This window comes from Cheilinus undulatus, linkage group 11 (assembly GCF_018320785.1).
Source record: "Cheilinus undulatus linkage group 11, ASM1832078v1, whole genome shotgun sequence".
Classification (NCBI taxonomy): Eukaryota; Metazoa; Chordata; class Actinopteri; order Labriformes; family Labridae; genus Cheilinus; species Cheilinus undulatus.
The window spans coordinates 27,547,666-27,565,330 of record NC_054875.1 but is presented as its reverse complement, the minus strand read 5'-3'; the positions used below and the strand labels follow the sequence as shown (position 1 = coordinate 27,565,330).

General features: G+C 39.6%; 1 protein-coding gene across 4 annotated transcripts in view; it reads right to left on the bottom strand.

Moving 5' to 3' along the window:
• The window catches only part of cacna2d3a (calcium channel, voltage-dependent, alpha 2/delta subunit 3a), a 213,339-nt gene that overhangs the window by 103,281 nt on the left and 92,393 nt on the right, over nt 1–17,665 (bottom strand). For all 4 annotated transcript variants that reach the window (XR_005992575.1, XM_041799783.1, XM_041799785.1 and 1 more), the window contains exons 6-10: nt 15,980–16,111; nt 11,218–11,429; nt 10,182–10,256; nt 1,700–1,789; nt 599–712 (exon numbers count right to left, since the gene is read on the bottom strand). Coding sequence is in view for 3 of the 4 variants with exons in the window: in XM_041799783.1 (XP_041655717.1) it covers nt 599–712; nt 1,700–1,789; nt 10,182–10,256; nt 11,218–11,429; nt 15,980–16,111 (623 nt within the window). In the remaining variant the exon portion in view is untranslated. The remainder of the gene's footprint in view (nt 1–598; nt 713–1,699; nt 1,790–10,181; nt 10,257–11,217; nt 11,430–15,979; nt 16,112–17,665) is intronic.

The window sequence follows — 17,665 nt, the reverse complement described above, 5'->3', positions numbered from 1 at the left end:
ATTTGCCTTTACAAGGACTTTAAGTAAGCTTCTGTTAGACCGTCTTCTGGTTGACCTATTACATCATATACCAAACTATCTTAAATCAAGTTAGCATGCAGCAGACAGGTTGTATCTCCTTGTCTGTCCAAAAATATGTATTTTGTTTCTTTAGCAATTGCTTGGATTACACCTTTGATTTCTTTTTCTTAATAGCTTTCACCCACACATACTGTTCAACTTCTACGTCAAGGCTGGCGTGTGATTAAAGGAGTGTGCTCAAAATGCCTGGGCTGGTTTGGGCTGAGTGAGGTGAATTCATGCAAAATAACTTCACACAAGACTGCATTTTTTGGGTGTGTAAGTCCAACTTAGTTTGACTCAAATTCTGTCAGAATAACATGTAAACATGTATTTTAAATGTCCAGTTTTAGTCAGACTGAAACAGTAAAATGACATTTTTAAATATCATGTAAAAATGCTGAATGTAATTCTACATATTTGGGCGCTCTGTACTTTTACAAAAAGTTATTTATAGCAACAAGAGGACATTAGTCCATTTAAAGGTGCTAAATGGTACAATTATGTTATGTCTGAGTTTGTGTTTTAAATACACTACCTTCCTCTCTGGCCAGTTATACTTGGCAAAGATGGCATCGTATGTGTCCACTGCCCCATCTGTCACCAACATGATCGCCTGGCTGCACTCGCTGCCTCTCCCAGTCTCGTTGAACTGGAGATGGAAGGAGTGAGAGGGAAAGAAGAAAGTTTAAGCAAAAAAAAAAACGCTGAGCAAAGATATACAAAAAAAGCCTATATCATTTAAGCCTTTTCTAAAAAGTACAGCTTTCTACTGTCCATTACAGTATTCAATTCCCTTGTGTAACTCACTTTACAGTTATCAAAGATAACTGTATTGTAAAAGCTAAAGGAACAGTAACAAACAAGCATGCAGACTATGTTCAGAGGGCTTCACCAAGGCGGGCTATACAAGAGACAATTTTAGATGCTTCCCAGTTCTGACCAGGAAGTGCCACTGATTGGATGTTGTGTAACTTTACAGCTCAGAAAAATTGGAAAAATTCTAGCAAACATAAGCACACCTGTGCCCCAATCCAACTGGAATATTTCACAGGACGAGCTTGTGATTTTCTTTTGGTAACAACACAAGTATCTTTATAAAGTCTCATGAAAAACATACAATAATATTTTTCTTGTTTTTTGACACATCAGGACAGCCAGCTGACAACATTAGTCGTCCCCCATATATTTTTTTCTTCAGATTACATCAGTGGGATTATAATAAAACAAACTTCAAATGTGAAACTTTCTTATGTCTGTTGTTTCCCAGGTTTTCCAATTCTAAAGGTATGAAAATTGACAAGCGTGTATCCAGCTTTAGTTTAAAAAAGGAAGTCATTGAGCAAGATGGAGACGTGCAAATAAAGTCAACACTGATTAATATGACGTAAAAACATCAACGCATAAAGAGAGGGAGGGTAAATGAGTTTGTCTACATGTGTGCTTGATTAATTACTGCTTATAATACGGAGATGTTGAACCACTAACCTGAGCCATTAAGCGCCTTGTTTACTTATTTTTTCCTGTTAATTTAGCATTAATGACAGCTTGCTAATTAATTCTATGCAGCCTCTTTTTGTGTATGTGAGTGCATTTCACTGTGCCTAAGTTTGTGCTTTTATGTCAGGACAATACTTACATCACTAAGAAGATTGAAGGCCTCAGTCAGAGCTAGGTCTAACATCCCAATGCCCTGGGCAAACAGCTTGTCCAGGTGCTCACGGAAATGCTGTGAAAATAAAGACAGAGGAGGAAATATGGAGATCATTGTCAGAAGACACAACTTGAAGAAGTTATCAATTCATTCAAAGAAAAAGAAGGACATATATAGCTATGAAAAGATATTAAAGTGATAGCTCAGTGTTTTTGAAGTGGGTTTGCACATGTCAAAAGCAGGGGCTGAAGCTGGGCTATACAGCCATGCAGACTTGTTGCTTGCTTAATTTTTTAAATTTGATTTTAAGGAAAACTTAGCAACGATATTGAGGTAAATGTACTCTGTATTGAAAAGTCCCTAGTAATCTACCTTTCAGCTAGCAAGCTGCTCCGTTTTACCATGACTTCATCACACCAAAATTTTGCACTCTTGAGTGAAGCACACTGATCAGTAGTTTGGATTAAAACTCAGCTATGTATGTTTGCAGAGTAGACTGATCATTATATTGTGAATTTAATAACATTTATCCCTTTGGTGTGAAGAAAATTATCAAGGAATTGATTTGGTTTGCCCCAAAATCATATTTCACTGACTTGATGTACTAGAAATACTGAAAGAAATAAAATAAGTAGGAATCCAGGATATTGCATTTTTGCCATTATCAAATATGCTACCTTTTATTTAGACAGTTGGTGAAATTTGATAGTGATATTATTAGAAAGTGGAAGCATTTAGGAACAACAGCAACTCAGCCATGAAGCAGAAGACCATGTAAAATAGCGGGGTCATAGGAGTATAGTGCATGAAAGTCATGGAATGGGTTTCAACGGCTGAGCAGCTGCATGAAAGCCTCACATCACCAAGACCAATGCCAAGTGTCAAATGGAGTGGTGTACAGCACAAACATGTTCTGTGGAGTGACGAATCATGCTTCTCTAATTGGCAGTCAGATGGGAGAGTCTGGCTTTGGCAGATGTCGGGAGAACTACCTGCCTGACTGCAATGTGCCAACTGTGAAGTTTGGTTGAGGAGGGATAATGATATGGGGCTGTTCAGAGTCTGGGCTGGGCCCAGTGAAGACCCATCTTAATGCTTCAGCATACCAAAATATTTTGGATCGTGCTATGATTCCAACTTTGTGGCAACAGTTTGGGGAAGGGCCTTTGCTATTCCAACACGACTGTGCCCTGTGCACAAAGCAAGGACTTTGAAGACGTGGTTTGATGAGCTTGGTGGCCCGCACAGATCCCTGACCTCAACCTCATCAAGCACCTTTGAGATGAACTGGAACGGAGATTGTGAGCTAGACCTTCTCAACCAACATCAGTGTCTGACCTCATAAATGCTCTACAGAGTTAATGGGTACAAATTCCCATAAAAAAAAAAACACTCTAAAACCATCAAGGCAGTGGTGATGCCTGTTGGAGACTTTGCGGTGGCCAATGGTGCCAATCACTTTCATATCTTGTGAAATTGTGGAATTATTGAAAAATATTATGAAGAGATCTATAAACATATCATGAATGTAAAATATGTGTCCCTGCCCTGTCCACAATCCCCTCAAGAACCTGAAAAATCCATTCTCTTCCACCCTCTCTTTCTCCACCTTTCAGAAAATTAAGCCATTCTCAGATTTTACCCTCATGACGTGGGGAGTTAGTACCCACCCCCAGGTTTGGCTGGCCCTCCCCGCTTGGAGGAAAGTTCGGCCATCCTCTACTGATCCTCCTGTCGGCTGTCAGCTGAGATACTGGATAGCTCAATGGGCTACCCTGCTTACTATTGCTGAGACTGATGGTTCGAAGCCCAGTCAGGTCCTAAACTTTGGATATAAGTGTCTGTAACATTGTAACATCAGGAGTGCCACATCCATTTTCTGAGAGGGGTGTGGTCAGGGGTGGAGTCAGACAGCTCTTTAACATTTAAAGACACAGACTCAGAAATGTCTCGTTCTGAGTGTTTTTTTCCGCAACAAACTTCACAGGCATGTTTTAGGGACCTCTGAGAACAATATAAACTTGTCTTAAAAGAGTAAAATATTTCCCCTTTAAGCTGCAAGATTTCCAGTCTCTTCCTCTGCTCTGCAATCGCCTGCTGCCCTCGATCAGCACTGTGCTCTCGCTTCCAGCCTGCCTCCAGCCCAGCATCCACCTGTTGGCTCCGACTGGGGGTTTAAGCTGTTATCTAATCACTCTTTAAATTCTGTATGTAAAAATCTGCAAGAAGTGATTAAGTAGGAGCCTGACACCAAACATGTTATGTTGCCATAATAAATGCTTAAACAAACTACAACATGAGATTATTGGCCAAAATCTGTGCTATTTAAAATTTGAGTTGTAATGACAAGGAATTACAAGGAACCACTCAACACTAAGGAATGGATCATAATTTTAAACTGAATATACACAATGAAAAAACTGTCATTCTCCCTCAGAGTAAAAAAGGAACAGTTTTATTTGATCTGGTCTAAATGGACTGAGAATATAAAAACCTATAGATCTGGTTTTATCTGAACCTACCTAACACACGTGATAACACACTTTTACCATACTTGGATATATGATCTATAATGTATGATCTCTGACCTCTGGAAATTCACAGGACACCTGTCCTCCCTCAGTTCTATTATTCTTGTGTTGCTATGGCTGAGTGTTTAAAAACACAAAAAAGGAAAGCATATGCTGAAAGACTTTTGGACTTGTAGCAAATGTCGTCCCAACTTCCTGCAGGAAGGAGACAAAGAGTTAATGGATTAAGAACTTAAGGTGAATCTCAGAAGGTCTGTAATGCTCTCTATGCAAAAATGTAATGGCAAGTGTAATACCTTGCTTTTCCAAATAAAAAGAAAATAAAAAAAAAAACACTCCAAGATCCTGCAGGAAGCCTTTAGTCCATGTAAAACCAAGGAATTTTAACAATTTGTTACGAAGTGGTGGCTACTTTTTCAAACCAGCACAATGATTTGCTTAGGCATAATTATTCAAAATTCATTCACAGATGAAGATAAAAAATCCTTATCTTAATATTAATTAAATACTAATGGTCCTGCCTGAAACTTTGGCAAATACTGGCCAATAAAGGGAGAATATTCAGAGCCAATATATTGTTTGTGTGTAATAAAAGAAAATATAATATCTGCTGAAACCACGCTGACAATAGTGTGCATCTGACTGGACTGTGTTTGTGCCTCTTCATAGCTGTAATCATGCCATCGTAGGTGCATTATCTCTAGGACATTAAATGAAGCTTTAATTGTGTCATAACCTAACAGGTATCATGTGCATGTTTCACTCCTGCAACAGCATGCAGGACAAACCTTCTCACATACACAGCTGGACTCTGCCAGTTAATCAAGTCACTAATACAGCTATTTATATCCAGCTGTTGACATTTCAAGCATTTCCTCTTAACACAAGCTCTTTTCATCAATCTCCAAAAACCTTTTCCACTTTTCAGCAAAGCTATGCACACCTTCAACCAACCTTCATCTCTGTCTTCCACACTTTCTATTTTTCTAGCACTCTTTTCCCCCCTCATGCACATCTCCCCCCAGTCTTCTGCTCCTTACTGATGGGAGAAGAAAGTCTCTTAGCACACAGCGGGGAGTCAAAGCAGCATAAGGCCATTCAGAGCTCGCTCACTTGGGGGTAAACACACACACAGGCTTAAGCACCAGCAAAATACAAATAAACTTGCACACAAAATAACCTCCAGCATCCCTGACCCCCCCTGGAAAAAGACACAACCTTTCCTTTGATGTGGATAAAAAGGTTAATCGGTTCGAACAAAAGGCCGTAGCCTGGAGCAGTGCAGCAAACTTTACACATTGCAAAAGAGCGTGAGTGTGTGTGTGTGTGAGAATTAAGATCAAAGTGATTTGCCTCAGCTCAGCAGCAGTCCCTTGTGCGTACTGTTCTTAAGTGGCAGATTTCAGACAGAGTGAAATGTGTGTGTATGAATGCCGTATTTGGCCAACCTTTTGTGCCACCACAGTCTACATAGGACATCAAACTTTTGATTGCTTCAGATAACTTTTAAATTCAACAATGATTACAACAGCCAGCTTAATAAAGTCTAGCCACAGGGACGAATTAATGAAAGAACAAAAGTATCTTGAACTGCAGCTTGCTGAAGCCGGAGGTTTTGATTTTACAGAGAGTTGTTTATAATAGAGTAGAGGCAGGTGCTATTCTGTTAAACACATAGAAGAGAAAGGGCAAAAAAGTTTGTTTTCTTAGATAAACAATGAGGAGAAGTTAAAGGATGAAGCATGGTAGGAGGTGAATTCTCAGTGTCAAACACTGATTTTAACTCTCAAAGTGTAATTTTAACTCCATACAAAGAAAATGGTCTTCAGTGTAATGGTCATGGTTAATTCAATGTTAATCTTACTACGTAGAAAGTCAATTGATCCAAGCTCCACCTACTTCCATTTAAAATCTATGGGGCGGAGTTTTCCCATCATGCCTCTTTTCAGGCTGTTTTAACAGTTTAAGATGTATTTCTGTGTTTAGACATGTTTGGATGTTGCCTGCTGAACAGCGATCACTGCCAGGATTGACACGCATGTGTTTCTTTTTTAATAATTGTTGTCTCTGATGTGAAACACCCCTGCACCATGAGTAAAGTTGTCTACTAAGTTGGCTGCTTCCTGACTGTGGTAGTAACTTGCTTATAATAGTGGAGAGAGTGCAGACTTTCAACTCAGGGGATGTTCTTGCTCTGAGTCTGTCTCATTGATCCATGAGTGCCATACGATACCTTACATTGCCACTAGGGGTGTGACGAGATCTCATGCCATGAGATTTCGCAAGATCAAAACGTCACAAGATGTCTCGTCAACTGAAAAATCACCTCGCGAGATCAATATTGCACAGACACCAGAAGCAGCAGCTCTCCTGACAGAAAACAAAACTGGATAAAAGATCAATACGATGACACTTCAAAATTGTTAGTGAGTTTAAACATTTCTGAATAGACCTGAATGCTTCGCAATTATGACTTTCAGCTGTATAAAGGACATATTTTCCACTCATATTTTTTTCAACAAAAAAAAAAGTTTAAAATCTCATCTAGTGGGCCCCAATCTCATCTCGTCTTGTGAGATAAGCGTCTCGTCACACCCCTAATTGCCACAGCTGGTTAATGTGAGGTGGCAATCAACTTGTTGTGTAAAAAAACAGCAAAACCCAAAATACTGATATTATTTTGTTGAATACTTCATTCAAGCTGCTTAAACAATGCTAAAGCTCCATAAAGGTTTGAACTTTCTTCATCGTGTTCCTACTTGGACAGATTTTATGCTATTTCGGTTTTTAAAAAATCTATTTTCTACCTGTGCTTACTGATAAAAGAAGGGTCTGAGTCTTTGTGCACATCTCAAAAAATGAAACATCACGCAAAAGTTCATTTTTGTGATTTACTTCAGAAATTAAATTTCTATATATTCTATATAAATCTCATACAAAGTGAAACATTTCAATACTTTTGTCTGTTTTAATCTTGATGATGACAGCTTACAGATCATGAAAGATCTAAAATCCTCCATCTCAAAATATTGTTATACTGTTGAAAAATCCAATTTGCAAAGGTTTTCTGAGCCTTCTTTCTCTAACTATGGTTTGGTTCACACAACCACAATCAAGGGGAAGACTGCTGACTCTGCAATTGTTCAGAAGACAATAACTGAGACCCTCCAAAAGGAGGATAAGCTACAGAGGGTTACTGCTGAAAGGGCAGGCTGTTCTTTGAGGCTGTAACAAAGTATATTCATGGAAAGTTGATTTGAAGGGAAAGGTGTGGAAAGAAAAGGTGCACAGGCAACAGAGATGAGCTCAGCTGTCAGAGGATTGTCAAACAAAGTCAATTCAAGAACTTAAGGGAGCTTCACAAGGAACAGACTGAGGCTGGAGTCAGTGGATCAAGATTCACCACAAATGGACTGGTCGGGAAATGAACTACAAGCATCTTGTTCCTAGTGTCAAGCCGCTCCTGAACCACAGACATCATAAGTATCTCACCTGGGCAAAGGAATAAAAACTAGACCTTTGCTCAGTGGTCCAAAGTCCTGTTTTCAAATTAAACCAAATTTTGATTTCATTTAGAAATCAAGGCTCAAGAGCCTGGAGGAAGAACAGAGAGGCACAGAATTCAAGGCACTTGAATTCTAGTGTGGAGTTATTAAAGTCGGTGATGGTTCAGGGTGCCATGTGGTGGATGTTGGCCCACTGTGCTTTATCAGGTCCAGAGTCAATGCTGTCAGTCATCTACCAGGGGATTTTAGAGCACTTCATGCTTCCATCTGCTGAGAAATTTATGGAGATACTGATTTTCTTTACCAGCCAGACTTGGCACCTGCCTACAGTGAAGCCAAAACTACCAGAAACTGGTTTGCTGTCCATGGTATTACTGTGTTTGACTGGCCTGCCATCTAGCCTGACCTAAACCCCACAGAGAACCTCTGGGAAAATGTCAAAAGGAAAATGAGACACTAGACTCAACAATAAAGACAAACTGAAGGCTGCCATCGGAGCAACCAACCAAGCAGTGCCACAGACTGATTTGCTCCATTGCAAATTTTTGATCATCATAAAAACAAATAAAGTCTTGAAATACTTCACTTTGTTATGATGACTCTATATCCAAGCTCAAATTCTTGAATTAAATCACAGGTTAAAAAAATGAATGATACTCTATTTTTAGATGCCTCTGTACGCCTGTTACATGGAGCTAAAATGGTTAAAAAGATACTTTTTCTTCTTTAAAGTTTTAGAAATGTTGCATATTGGATGGTTATCCAAAATGATAGATGTCATTTCTTCTGATCCCATTTAGTGGACAAATAACCCAAGGAAAGTGCATCCCACTGAAGCTCAAAAACAGGTATTTTTGACCCAGTTGAAGAAATAAAAAAGATTCTTTAAAAAAGATTAGTAAGTTTAAGCATCTGGTGTGACAGTCAGTTGTGCCCCCAGCTGAAGTCAAAGACATTAGCCTTATCTACCAGCACAGACTGCCTTCCCCTCTTTGCTGGCTGACTCACACAAACACTGAAATACCATCTGGAATTAAACACATAATGCAGATGCATATGCATAAGTGTAAAGTCACTTAGTTAAAAACATAAATTAAGTTTAACACCAGCAGGCACACAGAGAGATTTGTGTATACATATAATTTTACTGCTTAAGTGGAATTGAATGCAGCCTGTTCATTTACTGGGAAATAGCTATGCCACAAAGTTTTGGCCTGGAGAGGAGGTAATAGAGGTTATGCAACTGAAATGAAGTTAAAAAAAAAAAAAAGAAATAGGATTTCCCTAATGGAAATGTAAGTAATATGGTGTGATGGAAATCTAATTTAATACCTGAATATGGAGCCTAGACTGTAGGAAATACATGTGATGTGATAATGAGAAGAAAAACCTACAAAAGCAACGCAAACAGGGAAAGGCAGAGTTATTGAAAAATGTTGGAGAAGAGATTTTAATCCAAAGGGTTTTTTTCTCGTAGTTGAAAAAGGTTTGATGAATAACATAAAATAAAATTTGGCTTTGCTGATTTTATGCAATTCAGTGTAAGGAAGTTACAAGTACAGAAGGATGAACCTGTACCAGTAAAAACTTATTTTAATATTTATCTCCCAATTTAATGTCAAAGTAAGACACCTGGGCACCTGGGTGTGATGAAAACTTTCTTAAACATAATTTCAGAATGTAAGCACAGGAGGCCTGGCATTTAGTCTGTTTTATAAATAAGATCAAATAAACTTGGATTATTATTAAATTATTGTGTTTTCCTCTTTTTTGCTAACTTTAGTAAAAGGAAAAAGTTATTTTGATTCTATAATCAGATTGTACTGGATCGGATTGGACTGAACCGAATCAGATCGTATCGTTCTGTATTTTAATGAATCGTCAGTGAATCGAATTGTAGTCTGTAAATCGAGATTCAAATCTAAACGTCTTGAGAAGGAGAGATTCACACCCCTACTAACTACAGTGTATGTATTGTGGACCAATACTGACACTTTTAAAGTGTTAAATGTAACTCTATATGTTAAATTAATACTGTAAATTTTACTTCATTATAACTTACTGACTTTATTATAGAGGTTTGACTTTACATGAACAACCTATTCTCTTGTTGCAGTTCTACTTTGACTTAAGTACTGTAAATTTTAAGCAAAGTAACTGTATTTTTACTTGAGTAGAGTAGTTGTGTACTTTTTCCACCTCTGGTATTAATACAATATTAGAAGATAACTATTTGCACCAACTAGAGACATGTTCATTGTGTATAATACAGCAACACCCTTACACACCTTAAATTTAAAGCTGAACATACACACCTCATAAACTGTTGAACCTGTCAATAGCCCCCACCTTAAATATTTCAAATGGCATCAGAGTTACTGTAACAGGAGAAAAACAAAAGCATACAAGTGAAGTCAGAGAGAAACTTACGTCTTTGTTTGTGACGTCTGCTTGAACCAGAGTTCCATTGAGGCACGGCTCCACATAATGCAGCTCCTCATTGTACTGAAACAATACACAAGGAGAAAATCATTTTACACATTTTATTGCTTTATTTTTGCTTTAATATCTAATATTATTTTTAAATTACTCCTCTGAATATTTTAGAAGTTTCACACATCTTGATGATTGCACAGTACAAAATGTACCAGCTGTCTGGCATTTTGTGATAATATTCACTTTTAAATGCACGTGTGTGAATATGACTTCAAAGTTCAAGAAAAAGAATGGAAGTGTGTTTCTGCAGAAGCTGTTTTGGCCCTAATGTGTGTGTGTATGTACACACAGAGGCAGACAATCAATGTAAGAGATAGACTTCATTCATTTTTAGACTTTTTCTCCCCGTGCAGATACTTTAGACAAAATTACTGACAACTTTCACGCAACTTTGTGTCTTTTATGTGAGAAATTCCTTCATGTATGCAGATATGACACTTGGAAAGTAGCTCAAATTAAAATAAGAACTCCATTTAAAGTGTGTTTGGTGAAAACAATATGTTTCCGCCTGATTTCTCAAATCCTCCTTTTCTTTACTTTTCAAAAGAATAATTTTCAGAATAACATGATTAGGATATCAAATGATAATGAAGACTTTGTTCCGTCAAGAAAAACGATGGAGGCTGGCAAAGTGACTAGCTACGTTTTGATGTGAAATATCATCAGTCACACAAACACGACCGTATGCTCAGGCACATACGCACAAGCTTAAGGAGTTTCATCAGTCTGAGATGTGATAACAATGGTTTTTGGTGCCTGAGGCGGGATCCAATCACAACTGTCGCTTTTGCAATTCAAATCTTCATTCAGCTAACTGCTAATTGGTTGTGAGCGTGACGGGAGAGAAAGCTGATTTGTTCCAGCGTTTCCTCTGATCCGAGGCGGCTGTGGAAGGAGTGTTTGTGTTAGTGTGTGAGGTGGAGTAGTTTGTGTATCCCTCCAGCTTTGTTTAACATCTGCATTGACTTACTGCAATGATGTTAAAAAAGTCGTCATCTCCGAGAGTGTCCAGTATGGAGGAGACCGTCTGCCTGGCGATGGTTAGCCTGAGGCCTTTCATGCTGCCACTCACATCCACCAGGATGACAACGTCCTTTGGAGAGGTGGCGGCCTGGATGTACCACTTCCTGTTACGGCAGTCAAATGCTATGACCCCATTTTCATCTGGCTTCCACTTGATCCCTTAAAGAAAGAAATTCGGCATCACCTTTCACAAGTTTAAGGTTAAAAAAAAAAAAAAACATTGTTTGCTTTTTAAGCTGACATATCATAGTCCTTAACACAGTCCTCTGTGGTCCAGATTAACAACAACTGTGCTGTGATTTTGTCAAAATTTTGTATGGATCAAGCACCAGTTTGACTCTGTAAAAACCAGCTCCAACCAATATTCTCAGAACGATCCGTTTCTGGTGTGTGTTTCTTTAAAAATAAATGAGGTCCTCTCTCCTGTGTGGTGTGCTGACACAAGCACAGCTGTGTGCTTCCATGGATTTGAATGAAAAACTTTAAGTGGAGACACCAGATACCAAAAAAAAGTCATGTGCATAGGTTTTAGGCATGTAGGACACTAAGGATTGATCATGGGTCCTATGTGCCACAACCCAGGGCTAGAGAGAGGTTGGGGGGCAGCCAGAGTCAAGCTCGACCCATGTTGACATACAGGTGTGTCACTCGACAGCCAAGGTCAAGCTCGATGTCATCTCTTATGTCCCAATCAGGGGATCTTGGCAACACTACCCACCAGGATAGTAGCCTAGGCCATGCTTACTTGCAATATCCACACTTTACGCTGCCCTAAAGGTGTGGACTTATTATTTCAACAGATTATTTTCCCATGCTCCAGGTAACATCCAAGGATGTCCAGAACACAACCGGGGTTGTGTCAATTGATGGTGCCCTTAGGCAGCTTACTCGAAAAATCAAATATTGCAGCCTCTATGTTTTTGCCCAAACATGCCTAAAACTTATGCACAGTACTGTATATGTGCAAAACATGAGGAATTTAGAGCTGAAGATAAAGATTTCAGATTCACACTGCTATCTCAGTATGGTTGAGTAGGGATTGAGATTGAAACCCTGCTCCATTAGGATCCGGTTCTGCATTTCTCAAAACCTGAAAATCAATAACGTTGTAGCTTACCCATACTGCTGTTGAGTTCCGTAAAGTAGTGTCCTTTTATCATGTCACTGATGCAAAAACATTCATTAGTTCTTGCAAGGGGGTAATTGAGGCTCAAAGTACATCATTATTTGCATTTAACCAAAATATAAAACCTCTGACAGTCCGCTTGGTTGAACAAACAGACAAAGACTGCTTAAATCAGCTGTGAAAAGCTCTTCCAAACTTCATAGTCAATTCTATTAAAAATTGTAATCCACTGTTGAAATCATTGTTGAACCAGCAGAATAGATACTAATTAACTGGCACAACGAGGTGACAGTTATGATGTGTTTGAGGCCAGTAGGTTAGTAGAATTACAAAAGCAAATTTAAATAAAATGTAATGGTGTGTTAAAATGTAATGTCTTTTTTTGATAAATTTGCTGTTTATCCTGCAATATATAAGAGATCTAATGGATGATATCATGGCCTTCTAAACTTTTTAATTCAAGCTCTACTCAGCCTATACTACTTCTATTAAAAATGGACTGTTGCTTTTCTCTTTCCACTAAAAAATAGAAAGTATTGATGGTGCTTTCCGTCAGCATGCATTTCTCGCCGGAGTTTCGCTTCTCCCATTGTCCCTAAATGCATCTCTCACAGCAGAGAGCTCACTCTCTCTCCTGCGCCCATCCAGAAAACTCCTCTGCACATGCGCATCGGCAGCGAGAAGCAAGGAAAGAGGAAGGTAAACAGAGCAGTGTGGCTGGTTAGTGGGGAGCTAGCTGATTTTTGGGACAGTCAACGAGAGACAGTGAGGGATCTGCAGCGTTGAGCAGTCATTCAACTTTGAAAAGGAATAGGTCGAACTCACGCGGTAGTCGTTAAAATACGCCGCAAGATGTCTCCGAGGTAATGACGGCAGTAACACAACACGTCGCTAAAGACTTGAGCCCAGTGTTGTTGAAAAGACACTTAACCCAGAATACGAGATTTGACTGGGTACGAGCATTTTGCTGAAAACTCCCTGCCAGAGTCGTACAGGTCAGAGAGAAGATGGCCCAGCAGCAGAAAAATGTGATCCACATCTCCTTAACTACAGAGACTCATCTCAGCCTAACAGTTCAAAACACAGACAACAAGAAGTTAAAAAATTCCTGCCTCCAGACAAGCTTTTTCCCCCATGATCACACAGGACAGTTTATTAAATAAGGTCTAAAGATGCTCTCATGTTATGAAATTGTCAGAAACTGGTCCAACATTCATCAGTACAGATAATGGACTAATATAATCACAGCTGTGAGCCTAAATGGAGGACTAGACTGCAGGGTTTTGGCCATTTACTGCATGCATGACTGGTGAGTTCCGTGTAGGTTTGCTTCACCCTTAATGAGGAAAATAATCATTTTAAAGTCAACAATAGTAAACATAACATGGAAAACATTTCAGGACTTTCTGTACACTGTAAAAGACAGTATTTCATGATTTACGTATTTTTGATTTATTAGTAAAAGACTGAATAAAGTCCTTTTCAAAATAAAACAGCTAAATTTGACTTTATATTGATTTTTACTTTCTGCAAACAAATTTATTAAAAATCCAATAGAACAGTCTATTTCTATCACTGAACTAGTGTCATTTGGGGCCGAATTAAATACAGCTGCTGAGAGGCCATTTTAAAATATCACGATATATATCGTGTATCGGGATATAGCAAAAATATATCAGGATATCAGTTTTAGGCCATATCGCCCAGCCCTACTCTACCATCCCTATCTTTATACACTATATGGACAAAAGTATTTGGCCACACCTGTTAATTACTGAATTCAGATGTTTCAATCAGACCTGTTGCCACAGGTGTATAAAATCAAGCACCTAGCTATGCAGTCTCCATTTGCAAACATTTGTGATACAAAATGCGTTGTTTTGAAGATATCAGTGACTTCAAGCATGGTATTGTGATGGATGCAATGAGACAGTTTGAGAAATTTCATCCCCACTGGATATTCCACAGTCAGCTGTGTGTGAGAAACTGGAAGCATTTAGGAGCAGCAACAGCAACTCAGCCACAAGCAGAAGACAGGGTCAACAATTACTAAGGCGCATGGTGCGCAATAGTCACCAACATTCTGCTGACTCCATTTCTGAAGAGTTCTGAACTTCCCCATGCATTAATGTAAGCACAAAAACTGTGCTGCGGGAGCTTCATGTAATGGGTTTCCATGACTGAGCAGCTGCATGCAAGACTCACATCGCCAGTATAATGGCAAGCGTCTGATGGAGTGGTATAAAGTACACCAACACAGGACTGTGGAGCAGTTGAAATTTGTTCTGTGGAATGACAAATTATGCTTCTCTGTCTGGCAGTCACATGGGAGAGTCTGAGTTTGGTGGATGCCAGGACATTACCTGCCTGACTGTGTTGTGCCAATTGTTAAGTTTTGAGGAAGGAGGGATACTGGTATGGAGCTGTTTTTCAGAGTTTGGGCTAAGCCCCTTATCTCCGGTGAAGGGCAATCTTAATGCTTCAGCATACCAAGACATTTTGGACCTTTTCCAACTTCCCAACAGTTTGGGGAAGACCCTTTTCTGTTCCAACATGACAGTCCCCATTCCACAAAGAGAGTACTATCAAGACATAGTTTGATGAATTTAGTGAGGAAGAACTTGACTGGCCTACACAGAACCCTGACCTCAACCCCACTGAGCACCATTGGGATAAACTGGAACAGAGATTGCAAGCCAGGCACTTCTCGTCCAACATCAGTGCCTGACCTCATAAAAGCTCTGCAGAATGAATGGGCACAAATTTCCACAGAAACACTCCAAAATCTTAAGGAAAGCCTTCCAAGACAAGTGGAAGGCTGTCAGACCTGCAAAGGGGGGGTCCAATTACATAATAAAGTACATATAGTGTCATTACAGTCTCTGTTAGTGTAATGGGCAGGTGGCCGAATACTTTTGTCCATATAGTGTATGTCCAAATTGCACTGAATAATTCACAGAAAAACATTATTTTCATTGGGAATATTTCTATCAAATATAGGGGACTACAATAAAATGAATTTAGCTTTTTCATTTGAGTTGTTATGCTGTAATATCTTTGGAGGCCTTCAGGTCAGAAACTAACAATGGACTGGGGAGGAGGCCTTTAAGCTAGAGCTACACAGAACGTACAATCAAGAAGGAACGGACGGAGGTGTGTGATATTAAAAAGCATAATTAAAACACTTTTATGCAGGTCCAAGAAGTCAAAAGATAAAAACACAAAGGATAAAAGACCCTTTCTTTAATTTTCTTATATCATGTCCTGCACATAACCAGTTCCCCACAAAAGACTGCTCTTGTTAATTATGAAGCCTCTGACCTTACTCATCCCACTTCACCTGAAAATATGATTTATCCATTTACTTCACCCACTCTCTCCCCTATCTTGCTTTATCACTGCTTCACTCTTTTCTTCTATCTACTATACCCCCCTCACCCTGTCAGCCTCTGGTATCTATCTTCCTGTCAGTCACTAAAGATTTCACTCTGCTTTAGGGAGACAGCCACTTAATTACAAACATGCACACACACAAAGCAACAACCTAACACAAATCCAGCACCAAAAACAAACAACAACTTACCTGGGTACTGCCTGAAAAAGCCTTTGGCACTGCCGAAGTACTGCCATATGAGTGATGGGTCCCTCTCAAAGTTATCCACAAACACTTTATTCAGAGCCTCAGACCAGTAGACGCCATTGACAATAGCAGAGTCTGAAGGTTTGAGGGGAGAAGAAGGGAAGAAAAGAAAAAGCAGTAAAAAGTTAAAATTGTAACACAGTCCTGATGGCTGGAGAAGGTATCTTTAAAAAAACAACTCTGACTCAATTGTAACTTTGTTATTCAGTGGATTGTACAACACAGATCAATGATGCAACAGCTTAAATAAATAAATATGAAGAAAAAAATGGCTGGCTAAGTAACACCACCTCCTTTGGTGCAACATCCGCACATCAGCTTTTCTAATCACTGCTATGCAGATGATACACAGCTTTTCCTATCCTGTCCACCAGATGAGACAACTGTCTCTGCTCAGATCTAGTCCTGCCTTGCTGATATTCTAAATGGATAAAGGAACGTCACTTTCAGTTAAATCTGCCCAAGACTGAGCTTTTTATCATTCTAGCCAGTCCACCATTCAACCACAGATCAGTATCTAGCTTGGATCCAATTAACTCACGCCTACTAAGTCTTCCCAAAATCCTAGGTTCATGAGGCCATGATTGCATGGTCTTTGCAACATGCACGGAACACAACTCCTGGTGCAGGCTCTTGTAATATTGCGCATTGAGTACCACAACTCATTACTGGTAGCCCTCCCTGCATGCACATTTAAACCTCTGGAGATGATCCAGACTGCAGCAGTAAGTCTGGTCTTCAAGCACGTCACTCCAATGGCTTTATTTGCAGCTCGTATCAAATTAAAATGTCTAATCATTGCTTATTGTGCTGTTTACCTGGAATCCCTCACCAGGTCTACGCGCTACCATGCTTGTCCAACGGCATCTGGTTTTTCCATCACATCAGGGCCCTAAATCACTAGCTTGACTTGTCCCACCAACTGTCCCCATGTGGAGGACTGAATAACTCAAGCCCATTAAATCCACAGAATCCATTTCTAATTTCAAGACCCTGCTCTTTAGTGAACACTATGCACTTAGCTAGACTCTTCTCCTCTACTGTCCCCAGTAGTAGAACAAGTCTTGGCCAGACCTTTCTCCATTGTTGTCCCCAGTGGTAGAACTAATCTTAGTTACACCTTTCCCCGCTGTTGTCCCCAGTGGTGGAGCAAGTCTTGGCTAGACTTTTCTATGCTGTTGTCCCCAGTGGTAGAAGAAGTATTAGCTAGACCTTTCTCCATTGTTGGCCCCAGTGGTAGAACAAGTCTTAGACTTTTCCTCACTGCTGTCTCGACTGCTGGAGCAAGTCTTGGCAAAACTTCTCTGCTGTTGTCCCCAGTGGTAGAACAAATCTTGGCTTGACCTTTCTCCACTGTTGTCCCCAGAGGTAGATCTAGTGTTAGCTAGACTTTTCTCTGCTGTTGTCCCCAGTGGTAGAAGTAGTCTTAGTTAGACTTTTCTCCGCTGTTGTCCCCAGTGGGGGAGCAAGTCTTGGCTAGACCTTTCTCCGCTGTTGTCCTTAGAGGTGGATCAAGTCTTAGCTAGACAGTCTGCTGTTGCCCCTAGTGGTGGAAAAAATCTTAGCTACATTTTCTTTCTCTCCTCAGCTGTCCTATCAATATAAAGGTAAAACAAAACCTTTAAAACT